General features: G+C 35.6%; 1 protein-coding gene and 1 non-coding gene across 2 annotated transcripts in view; one reads left to right on the top strand and one right to left on the bottom strand.

Annotated features, from left to right (window-relative positions):
- Positions 1-1,026: 1,026 nt before the first annotated feature.
- Positions 1,027-1,099, bottom strand: trnaa-agc (transfer RNA alanine (anticodon AGC)). Its single transcript has one exon. It is a non-coding gene; the product is annotated as a tRNA-Ala (tRNA).
- Positions 1,100-1,961: 862 nt separating this feature from the next.
- Positions 1,962-12,478, top strand: part of brd8a (bromodomain containing 8a) — a 15,009-nt gene continuing 4,492 nt past the window's right edge. Inside the window, exons 1-15 of the mRNA XM_016521549.1 lie at positions 1,962-2,105; positions 2,535-2,628; positions 3,285-3,354; positions 3,975-4,024; positions 4,115-4,237; positions 4,315-4,395; positions 5,064-5,128; positions 5,345-5,469; positions 5,557-5,748; positions 6,857-6,950; positions 7,195-7,329; positions 7,507-7,646; positions 8,658-9,069; positions 10,330-10,373; positions 10,498-10,766. Of these exons, the coding sequence (XP_016377035.1) occupies positions 2,087-2,105; positions 2,535-2,628; positions 3,285-3,354; positions 3,975-4,024; positions 4,115-4,237; positions 4,315-4,395; positions 5,064-5,128; positions 5,345-5,469; positions 5,557-5,748; positions 6,857-6,950; positions 7,195-7,329; positions 7,507-7,646; positions 8,658-9,069; positions 10,330-10,373; positions 10,498-10,766 (1,913 nt within the window). The 5' untranslated portion in view covers positions 1,962-2,086. The remainder of the gene's footprint in view (positions 2,106-2,534; positions 2,629-3,284; positions 3,355-3,974; positions 4,025-4,114; positions 4,238-4,314; positions 4,396-5,063; positions 5,129-5,344; positions 5,470-5,556; positions 5,749-6,856; positions 6,951-7,194; positions 7,330-7,506; positions 7,647-8,657; positions 9,070-10,329; positions 10,374-10,497; positions 10,767-12,478) is intronic.

Raw genomic sequence — 12,478 nt, 5'->3', positions numbered from 1 at the left:
TATGTTATATTATTAGTGACTACAATATAGAAAAATATTCCAGAACTGAAAAAACCTGTTGAGATTAAACACTATACAAATAGACTTCATTTACAAAATATTTTATAATAGTAAAACCAATTGCATACTAAGTATCCAAGGACGGTCGGTCTCAGCTGAGCCGTGCTGACATCTGTTGACTACATCATGTGTATTGTTAAGTGTGCAATCAACTGCGACTTCATTTATCTATGACATATCATTATATCGATTTATATTATTATTTTGTGTCTATTGTTTTTTAAAAAGCATATTACATGTTTATGTTTATGGTTAAATAAAATGAATAAAAATGTTTCTTCAAAGATGTGTTTTTTTTGTGTGGGATATGATTTGATTGATATAATTTATCAGATTTAATTTATCTGATCAAAAGACACTTCAAATGTAAAATGTTTTATTAAAATTAATACACACAAATATTGAAATGAGTACACGCACACACACACACACATATATATGTGTGTGTGTGTGTGCGTGTACTCATTTCAATATTTGTGTGTATTAATTTTAATAAAACATTTTACATTTGAAGTGTCTTTTGATCAGATAAATTAAATCTGATAAATTATATCAATCAAATCATATCCCACACAAAAAAAACACATCTTTGAAGAAACATTTTTATTCATTTTATTTAACCATAAACATAAACATGTAATATGCTTTTTAAAAAACAATAGACACAAAATAATAATATAAATCGATATAATGATATGTCATAGATAAATGAAGTCGCAGTTGATTGCACACTTAACAATACACATGATGTAGTCAACAGATGTCAGCACGGCTCAGCTGAGACCGACCGTCCTTGGATACTTAGTATGCAATTGGTTTTACTATTATAAAATATTTTGTAAATGAAGTCTATTTGTATAGTGTTTAATCTCAACAGGTTTTTTCAGTTCTGGAATATTTTTCTATATTGTAGTCACTAATAATATAACATACCCAGAGCACTGATATTCAGAAAAACGAAAACATTGGAGGATGCGGGCATCGATCCCGCTACCTCTCGCATGCTAAGCGAGCGCTCTACCATTTGAGCTAATCCCCCTGCTCGCTCGCTCAGGCAACATACTCATACAACACACTCCATCACGTACTACATCCATGCTGGATTCAAACTCATTGTTCAATAACAATAAACTTTGTGATTAATAATAGCCTATAATGAATGATTTAGCAATCAAAAACAACACGGATTTCGTTCTGAATAAATGTATCTGAATAAATATATTTTATTCATTTCACTTCCGGTAAGGATCAGCCAGCCAAAATAAAAGCTATAATACAATGTTTGATTTTCGAAGGTGCTGCTCATGTGAACCAGCTCATTACGTCTTCTTATTAATATTTTTGTTGCTGACAAATTTGTTTCTTCATTGTGGTAAAATCGCTCTTCATAGCATATAATACCTCGGCATATCATAATGAAATAAAAGTATCCAAAGTTTTCAGTACCTTTTTGGTTTTAGTTGGTTCCGAAGGGTTTATGTATAAAGTCATTTATAAAAATGTAGGAATGTTGTTTTGAAAAATGTCCACTTGTTTTAATGTATATGGTATTATCTAAATAAAACAAGTAATTGAATAATGGATGTTCGTTACACACAAAAAGTACATTACATGGGACTAAAATAAGGAAAAAACTTTCATTCACAACTGAATTTAGTAAACCAGAAAAAAACATACCAATGCTCATAATAATAATAATAATAATAATAATAATTATTATTATTATTATTATATTTAGTATTATATTACAAACAGCACGTCATTCAATTACATTGATATACCTTCCAGTTCTTAAGTATTAAGAAAATGTACTTCATAAATGTGCATGCCAGCGCAAAATGCTGGTCAAAATGATAGACTTTTATAAATTCAGCAGTGCACATGTGACTTAACTACACTGGCGTTATGCAGACCTTTAGAGCAAAATGATTGTTGGAAAATTCACACCGGATATGCACATTTACATTTGATAGCCAGACACTTGTCATGTCAAAGGAGCAATAGAAAACAGTCAAGTCGTGACAAAATGGCGAGCGGAATTGGAAGTGAGTATTGCTCTCTATATTGTCATCATACACATGCATGTACGGCGTATGTCCTGCGTGGAGCGGAGGGCAGATTGTAATTGATGCATGTCAAGCGCGTGCATAATGGATTCAGCGGTGCGCGTGCATGTTGTGGGATTCGACACGCAGAAGTCGTGATTACAGTAATGACGCTCATTGGCCGAATCACTGGACACTTTACAGAGATTATGACTAGCTTTCGTGAGCACATCACATTTCCCATCTTTTAGAGGAATGTGAGATGCCGATGATGTGTCGACCATCTAAAACGGCATCATTATTAGATGTCAAACTGCCCACCCTCTGTTGTATAATGCGTCTCACAGCGCAGCACAGATGTGTTTGAATGCTGTTTACATTTCAAATGCTTTCTTCTCTTTATATTCTGTCTTTTAATTCTTTGGACAGAACATAAATTGCTGTTGGGCCCAACAGAGCCATGGTCAGTTAGGGAAAAGCTGTGCCTCGCCTCCTCTGTCATGAAGAGTGGAGACCAAAACTGGTGATTTAAAAAAAAATTTTTTTTTTTACATGTATATATCATTGCTTTAATCTAGTGGTTCTCAACCTTTTTGACTCCAAGGCCCCCATTGTCCACAACAATATTCAAAGGCCCCATGACTTTTCCAGTTGTTTGTGTTTTTTTGTTTTGTTTTTTGAGCATGGCATAACTAGAAAAATGTAAATTCAGTATAAATAAATATTACATATAAGAAATATCTTGATTTTTAGTTGTTTTGGCTTATTTTACTGCTTGATTTGTTCCAAATGTATGCATAATTATGTTTAATTTATGTATAATTTAAAGTCATTTATAGTATGTAAGATATTTGGTTTACAAAGCTCATACGGTATTTTTCTAATAAAATAAATAATTGCATAATGTATTTTTCTTTACATTCCAAAATATTACGTGAGACTTAAATAAGCACCAGCAAGAAACTTTCATTCACAACTGATACAATTTTTAGAGATATACTGTATAACTAGAAATATGTAATTTACTTTAACTTTAACTTATTTATTTCCATTAATTGTAAAGGACCCCTTGAGAACCACTGCTGTAATTTCAGTAAAGCGAATCTGGCTATTCTCAAATCAGCCTAATTTAACATGCAGCATCACAGTCGTGTGTTTTGTACACGGGTGTTGTTCCAGGGTGTCTGTGAGCCGAGCCATTAAGCCATTTGCAGAACCTGGACGCCCTCCTGACTGGTTCTCTCAAAAGGTATTCGGAGAGCAGTAGAACAATCCAACGACATGGAAAATTATAAGTAATAGTTCACCCCAAAATTAAAATTTGCGGAAAATTTACTCTCAGGCCATTCAAGATGTAGATGAGTTTGTTTCTTCATTGGAACAGATTTGGAAAAATTTAGCATTACATCATTAGCTCACTAACGGATCCTCTGCAGTGAATGGGTGCCGTCAGAATGAGAGTCCAAACAGCTGATAAAAACATAAATCCGCAAGTAATCCACACGAATCCAGTCTATCAATTAACATCTTGTGAAGTGGAAAGCGGTGTGTTTGTAAGAAATAAGTCCTCCATCCATAATATTGCTTTCTCAAAAAAAAAAATCCACCCTCATTTTGTTCTAAACCTGTATGATTTTTTTCTTCTGTGGAACAGAAAAATAGTTTTAAAGGAAGTTTTGAAGTATGCTGCCCTTGCATACAATGAAAGTGGATGGAGACTCAGCTTGTCCAGCCCCAAAAGTAGACCATAAAACTCCAAGTCTTCCAATGCTTTATGCTTTGTAATTTTGGGTGAACTATCCCTTTAAGGATTAATTCATTATACATTATGTGATATATGCTTATAACACACTCTCTCTTTCTTCACAGCATTGTGCATCACAATACTCTGAGCTCCTGGAGACAACTGAGGCCCCAAAGTGAGTCCACTTTCTGTTCATTTGCCTTCCAACATCCACTTCCTTTCTGACAGCACTTAATGGTGCTCTTTTATGTCTGCACGTTCACAGGAGAAAGCGAGGTGAAAAAGGGGAGGTGGTTGAGACGGTGGAAGACGTTATTGTTCGCAGGTTGACAGCGGAGAGAATAGAGGAGTTGAAGCGACTGATCAAGGACACACAAGAGAAGCACAGGTACCAAATGTTCACACACTTACTTGGACCAACGGCTGCCTTCTGCTGACTGTAACTCTGTTACTGTGTCCCTTTAGGAAACTGAAGAGAGAAACTGAGCTCATCCAGGCAGGACATCTGGACTCTAAACTTGAGGAGCTATGGGAGAAAATTGTACGGTAAGAATCACTGTACCAGGTATATCCACCGTCAACTCAGGCAGTTTTATCTTCCTATCTGCTATAAATATACCACATTTAAAGGAATAGTTCCACCCCAAATTGTCATTTATATTATTTATTAGTTATATGCTATTTTATTTTTTATTTTATTTTATTTTGTTAATTTAATTTAGTAAAAAAACCCAGATCTTTTTCATTCACATCAGTTCATAGTGACTTTCATTATGTTCCTCACATAAAGCTATCATATGCAAATCATATCAATATAGTGCATGGTCATATATTTATATACTATTGTTGTATTTATTAATATTTTGAGTTTTAATTTTTATATTTTGAGTTTTAATAAGTTTGTTTTGTGCCTTTTTAAATTCTATTTAGCTTTAATTTATTTATATTTCTGTTTTAGTATTAGTAACTGAAATGTATTTATTTTTCTATTTTTTTAGGATTTTAACTTTTTCATTTCTATTTTATTTTATTTCAGCTTTATTTCAATTATCGATTTTTTTTAAATCGTTTTAGTTTTAGTTAGCAGTATGCAACAATGCAACAAAGAGAAGCTGAGTAAATAATCACAGAATTTTCATTTTGATGAACTATCCCTTTAAGATTGTAAGTGAATGCTTGTCAGTTTAGTGATTTAAATTCTGTATGTCCATTAGGAGCAGAAAACAAGAGGAAGAGGAAGCTGAAGTGAAAAGAAAGGCCACAGATGCAGCGTACCAGGGTATATAAAAAAAGCCCACAAAGTGTCATTGGCATTGATTGGTTTGGTCATTGTCTTAAAGAGATGGGTTACTAAAATGATGAATGCGTATTTAAGCATTTATTCATAATTGGGCAAATCTGAGATTCTAAATGAGGAAAAAACGTTATTCATAAATGTAGTTTCAGTTCATCATAAATGCTTAATAGTAAGAGCTGTTTATCTTTTTTTTTTCAGCCAGGCAGGCAGTGAAGAACACTCCTAAACGTGTGGCCAGTGTGACAGTGCGCTCCCCCTCTGGGGCCTGCTCTCCGAGCTTGGATTTTCCTACTGGAGACTCATCTGGAGATCCTAGCACAACTGTGTGTTTCTTTGTTTTGAATTTTTATATTTTAATTCTTCAATTTGAATTTGTCATTTATTTTGATAATCATCCCTCCCCGGTGCAGGGGGCAGGATCAACAGTGTTTGTGCCCCTGACGGTGCTGCCAGGCCCTGGAGTGGTAGAGGCGAGTTTGGGGTCACTGCTAGATGAATCAACACAGAAGAAGCTTTTGGGTCAGAAAATCACGCCGCCTCCCTCTCCTCTCCTGTCAGAACTGCTGAAGAAAGGCAGTCTTCTGCCCACCAGCCCCAGACTGGTCAGAATTCACAAAGTTCTACACATTGTGTCGTTATAAAAACTGTAAAATATATTTTGGCTAATTTAGCAACACTTTTAGCTACCATTATGATGCTTTGAGTGAAGAGGATGCAGATTCTATGTGAAAATTCTATTATCAAAGTGGTATTTACTATTTAAGACTTTATTTATATGTTAAAAAATACAGTAAAAACAGTAATATTGTGAAATATTATTACAATTTAAATAGCTGCTTTCAATTTTAATATATAAAATTAAGTGCATTTTATTCCTGAAATGGCAAAGCTGAATTTTCAGCTTTTCATTATTACTCCAGTGTCACATCATCCTTCAGAACTCATTCTAATATGTTGATTTGCTGCTCAAGAAACATTTATTATTATTATCAATGCTGAAATGGTTCTACTGCTTAATATTTTTGTGAAAACCGTTTTGAGGATTCTTTGATGAATCGAAAGCTCAAAAGATCTGCATTTATTTAAAAATAGAAATCTTTTGCAACATTATACATGTATAGTCATGCATAGTTAATGCATCCTTTGTAAATAAAAGTATACCAAAAAAATTCTCTCTTTTGAACAGTAGTGTTATATAGTTTATATAGTTTACTTGTGTCGTAACTATGATATATGATAAAGTGACAGAAAAATAAAAGCAGGGCTCCTATGGTTCTAAAAAAAAAAACCTCAAAATACCAGGGAATGCCAAAAGTGTTATTTTCAGGTATGAAAAAACATGAAAATTAATAAAATATTAAAAGGTCATGAAAAAAAAGCATTCATATTTCTATAATCAATATAAATTTGCTCACATTCTGTATGCTTAAAATAAATCGTAGTCATTAATATAAATTATTTCTTTGGCTCTTTGTGAAAGCAATCTTTATAAAAATAAACATTTTAAAAGTCCTTTTCCACAATGACTGGAAACGTCATGAAGTGTGGAAACCCTGCAAAAGTGATGCAGCTGTTTCTTTCTTCCACATAAATCTGAGTGGTTTTGTTTTCAGTGTGGACACACAAATTTCTTGTATCATGCCTGTTTACGACTGTTGGATTTTTTTTTTAGTCAAATCTAAAGCAATCTAAAGAAAATCCTTATTGCAGGCAGTTGAGGGAGAATCTCCGTCTAGTCAACTTACAGGGAGTCACGATAATCAGATGATGACTTCTTCGCTCCCTGCCTCTCAGGCAGCGACAGGTATGAATTCACACACACTTGTTTGTACAGCGAGTCTAGCAGTGTCACAGTTTAGCATCTGAGCAGTAGAAGCGAAGTGACAAATTCTGTATCAGCATCTTTGTGTTTTCTGTCTTTGTGTATAAGAGTCATGATATGGGTATCTCTTCCAGCTTAACGCCTAACTCGCTCTCTCTGTGCACCGTGTGTGTGTGTGTGTGTGGGTACGTCGTGCCGCACTTGTGTTTGTACGCATGTGTCTCAGGTGCTCCCACACTGTCTCGTCTGCTGGAAGCTGGCCCCGCCCAATTTCCCTCTCAGCTGAGCTCATTGGGCACTGCAGACTCCGCCCTCAGCGCTGCCACCTCTGCAGTGGACACCGCTGCCCCGCTCGGCACAGGTCTCTAGACTGTAGACACTGTCTTATCCTTCTCCCATCTTTAGATCATAGCTGATGTGTTAACTATTTTGTGCCCTTGCTCGACTGTCTCTTGTTTGTTTGGTTTGTTAGAACACAAATGTTTGTCTAAATGCACTGTCTAAAGTGGGTTTGATATGTGTCTAATACTTTAAACAGGAGGTGATGGAGCCCCCATGGCTTCAGTGGATAATAAGGAGGCAGTTTTAGGGGAAGAGGACCTGGTGACTGTGTCCTATATGGCAGAGGAGCTGGACTTAGAGACAGTTGGGGACATCATAGCCATTATTGAAGAGAAGGTAAATCAGACATGCACTTTTATCATGCTTTTTTTTTCAATTATTAAATTTCTTTTCTTGATGTCCAATGTTATATTTTTAAATATACAATATTTAATATTTCATGTTATTTGGTAAAAATACAGCAAAATCAGTAATATTGTGAAATATTATTACGATTTAAAAATGTGTTCTATTGTAATATATTTAAAAATGTAATTTATTCCTGTGATGGTAAAGCTGAATTTTCAGCAGCCATTACTTCAGTCCATGATCCATCGGAAATTATTATAATATGCTGATTTGGTGCTCAAGAAACATTTATTATTATTATCAGTTAAAAACAGTCGTTTTGCTTTTTTCAGGATTCTTTGATGAATAGAAAGTTCAAAAGAACAGTATTCATTGAAACAGAAATATTATGTAACATAATAAATGTCTTTACTGTCACTTTTACTGTCAAAATGTAATGCATCCTTGCTGAATATAAGTAGTTAAAAAAATACTGACTGAACTTTTGAACTGTATGTGCAGTTATTTATTTAAAAATGTTTCTAATAATGTTTATAGTTATAGTATTTATGTATAAGCAATTATGATTTATGTTTTAAAGAAAAGGAAATAGACACAATAGCTGCACAATAGTAGCTCAGTAGTGAGGATGAGCTAGTCTTTCAAGAACAACATTATGGATAAATGATAATTAAACAAATCATTTTTGAGTATGTAGGATTTCTGAGTTTGAAAACATGAATTTGTAAAAAAAATAATAATAATAATTTGTAAGACAAAATCAGTTTTCTAAATCTACTTAGAAATTTTTCCTTTGAGGTACAATATCTACCATTTGAACACAAGGAAAACAGTATACTGAGCAGAAAGATATAAATAAAATATCAAAGTGCATCAAACTAGTTACAGAAATACACGATTATCCATTAAACCATTACTACTCAAATCTTCCCATCTGTCTGATGTTTCTTGCATAGTCCAACAACAACAACAAAAAAAATCATTTTTGTGTTGACGAAGGGTGACGAGAATGCCGAGGCACTGGATGCTGCAGCGGTGGAAGCCGCTCTGTCTCTGTGTGAGGACACGGGTCACAACCTGTCAGGTACCTGGGAGCCCGACCCCTTCAGGCCCAGTGGCCCCGAGCCCTCCAGCACTTCAGAGGACTTAGACCCACATTCCCTGCATCTGTTAGAGGGGAAGCGAGAGGGTCTTGACATGTGTGGATCCAGCAGTGGATGTGCACAGGAGTACACGACACCGTCCACCACTGTCCCCTCTGTTCCTCAAGACCCCACTCCAACAGCAGGAGCCCATTCAGACCCAGATGCCCTCAGACCAGAGCACACTGATGAGGCCCAGGATGGGCAGCCAGAATCACTGCATGCTGTGATCAAAAGCGAGACTGATGAATGGACACGGTCTCAATCAGGTACTCCACGTTTTGCGTTTACACCAGGGCAAATTAGCTGAATGGATTGACAGTGGTGAAAGTGAACATTGTACACTACTGTTCAAAAGTTTAGGATGAGTACATTTTGTTTTTAATTAATACTTCTATTCTGGGATGTAACATTTATAATGGTACAAAAGATTTCTATTCTAAATAAAAATCTTTTGAACTTTTTATTCATCAAAGAATCCACAAAAAAATCACAGTTTCCACAAAAATATGAAGCTACACAAACATTTTCAACATTATTAATAATAATAATAATAAATGTTTCTTAAGCACTAAATCAGCATATATTAGAATGATTTCTGAAGAATCGTGTGACACTGAGGACCAGAGTAATGGCTGCTGAAAATTCAGCTTTTACATTAAAAAAAAATATTCAAATAGAAAACATTTATTTTGAATTTTAATAATATTTCACAATACACAAATACTGTTTAAAAAAACAAAAACTATTATTGATCAAATACATGCTTGGTGCTCATAAATGACTTCTTTCAAAAACATTTAAAAAAATCTTACCCCAACTTTTGAATGGTAGTGTATACTTCAATACACCTCTTCTGTGATGAACACGTTTTTCATTTCTAAATTAAAATTCATACATTTTTGGGACTAAAGTCAAAGATATATACTGTCCAAATGAAAAAAAAATGGAAATGAAAAAACAAAATCAAGTTATGAAATTTTTGCAAAGAAAACCTTAGTTTGGCATAGTCTTTTATGAGTATTTCTTAGGGGGAAAAATAGTTTTGTTAAAATGTTCAAGATAAAACAGGAAATTATATCATAGACTCTCATGTCTGTCAAGGTCAGTAATTTGAAAGTTTTAAGACAAGACAATGATAGTTTAGTTGGTAAAATGTCAAGTGGTGTGACCTCCCAAAAACCATATTTATAAGTAATAAATCAATATTTATTTAAAAAAATACATTAAACGTGTATTTAAAACATTGCGTAAAATAACGACAAGATGTTTACATTCAAGTCATTAAATTTAAACCTTTTTTAACCCATATGAAACCAACAAGAATACAAAGAGTACATTTCTAAGAACATGAATTTGAAATTAAAATTGTAAAATATTATTCCTCTTCTTTATTTTGGACACTCTTATGTCACTGACATAAGACATAATGTTGCATGTGATAATACGTTAACTTGAACCCTAGTTTGCACGCACCCCCTGGAAACACGATTTTGGCAGCAACTCACAGATGTTTCATTCTCTTCCAGATACACGGTCAGAAGATGACCCTGTGATAAAACAGCACTCAAAGGTGTGGTGATGCTGTGACTGTGTGCATACGCTAACACATAATGTACCACCCACGAGTACATATAGGCCCGGAAACCATTAACTCTGCCCTTTTTAGTATTTTTTTTTACACTCCTCGTTAACAGGAAGTGAAAGAGGAGGAGGAGGCCGTGAGTGATGCCGAGGAGGGCAGTGTGTCGGAGATGAAAGCTGGATTAGAAGGGGATGGAGTCGAGGATTGTGGGGGAGAAGAGGATGGAGACGGAGTTTATCTCTCAGAGCCAGAGGGGGAAACAGAGTTGGATCCTCCGGCCAGCGAGAGCGAGGACGGCTACAGCATGCACACGGCATCCTCTTCTGTACAGCTCCACACAACTGCAGACTCCATTCCCAGCAGCCCTGCCTCCTCACAGTTGTATGTGCCAAAACTACAAATAATTGTGACCCTGGACCACAAAACCAGTTTTAAGTCGCGGGGGTATATTTGTAGCAATAGCCAAAAATACATTGTATGGGTCAAAATTATAGATTTTAATTTTATGCCAAAAATCATTAGGATATTAATTAAAGATCATGTTCCATGAAAAAACTTATTTTTTGATTAGTAATATGCATTGCTAAGAACTTCATTTGGACAACTTTAAAGGCGATTTTCTCAATATTTAGATTTTTTTTGCATCCTCAGATTCCAGATTTTCAAATAGTTGTATCTCGGCCAAATATTGTCCTATCCTAACAAACCATACATCAATGGAAAGCTTATTTATTCAAATCTCAATTTCGAAAAATGGATGACTGGTTTTGTGGTCCAGGGTCACAATTAAGGAACGTTCACCCTTAGTCTGATTGTAAATAGTTCTGGTGATTATGATTATGCTTTAACAAATATTTAAAGGAATAGTTCACCCAAAATGAAAATCTGCTGAAAATTTACTCTCAGGCCATCCAAGATGTTGATGAGTTTGTTTCTTCATTGGTACACGAATTGGAGAAATGTAGCATTTCATCACTTGCTCACCAATGGGATCCTCTGCAGTGAATGGGTGCCGTCAGAATGAGAGTCCAAACAACTAAAAACATTACAATAATCCTCAAGTAATCCACACGATTCCAGTCCACCAATTAACGTCTTGTTAAGCGAAAAGCTGCGTGTTAGTAAGAAACTAATCCATCAAAGCATTTTAACATTAAACCATTGCTTCTGGACAAAATATGAGTCCATAATCCATAATAACGCTTCCTCCAGTGGGAAAAAAAAGTCCATGTCCTGTTTTCCTCTCACATCAAAATCTACTGACACATTTGTCTAGAACTATTTTGAACTGTTTTCGCATATAAATGGTGCTTGATCTGTGCATATTTCTCTCCCAAATCAGACTAGACAACTTTTTCACCAGAGAAAGCAATATTATGGATAGATGACACATGTTTTAGCTGGAAGCAACAATTTGAAGTTAAAAATGCTTAATAATTGATTTGTTTATTACAAACACGCAGCTTTTTTTCCACAAGACGTTAACTGATGGACTGGATTCGTGTGGATTGCTTGTGGATTATTGTACCCTGTACACCCTGTAGCCCAAGACTGGTTACCCACTGAAGCTAAGCAGGGTTGAGCCTGGTCAGTACCTGGATGGGAGACCTCCTGGGAAAACTAGGTTGCTGCTGGAAGAGGTGTTAGTGAGGCCAGCAGGGGGTGCTCACCCTGTGGTCTGTGTGGGTCCTAACGCCCCAGTATAGTGACGGGGACACTATACTGTCAACAAGCACCGTCCTTCGGATGAGACGTTAAACCGAGGTCCTGACTCTCTGTGGTCATTAAAAATCCCATGGCACTTCTCGTAAGAGTAGGGGTGTATCTCCGGTGTCCTGGCCAAATTCTCTCCACTGGCCCTTGTCAATCATGGCCTCCTAATAATCCCCATCCACTGAATTGGCTCTATCTCTCTCTCCTGTCCACCTGTAGCTGGTGTGTGGTGAGCACACTGGCGCCGTTGTACTGAGGCTGCCGTCGCATCATCCAGGTGGATGCTGCACACTGATGGTGGATGAGGAGATACCCCCTGACAGTGTAAAGCGCTTTGAGTGCCTAGAAAAGCGCTATAAATATAATGAATTATTATTATT

The sequence above is a fragment of the Sinocyclocheilus rhinocerous genome, unplaced genomic scaffold (genome assembly GCF_001515625.1).
Source record: "Sinocyclocheilus rhinocerous isolate Xijiao unplaced genomic scaffold, SAMN03320098_v1.1 scaffold299, whole genome shotgun sequence".
Lineage (NCBI taxonomy): Eukaryota > Metazoa > Chordata > Actinopteri > Cypriniformes > Cyprinidae > Sinocyclocheilus > Sinocyclocheilus rhinocerous.
This window is presented reverse-complemented; position numbering and strand designations above follow the sequence as displayed.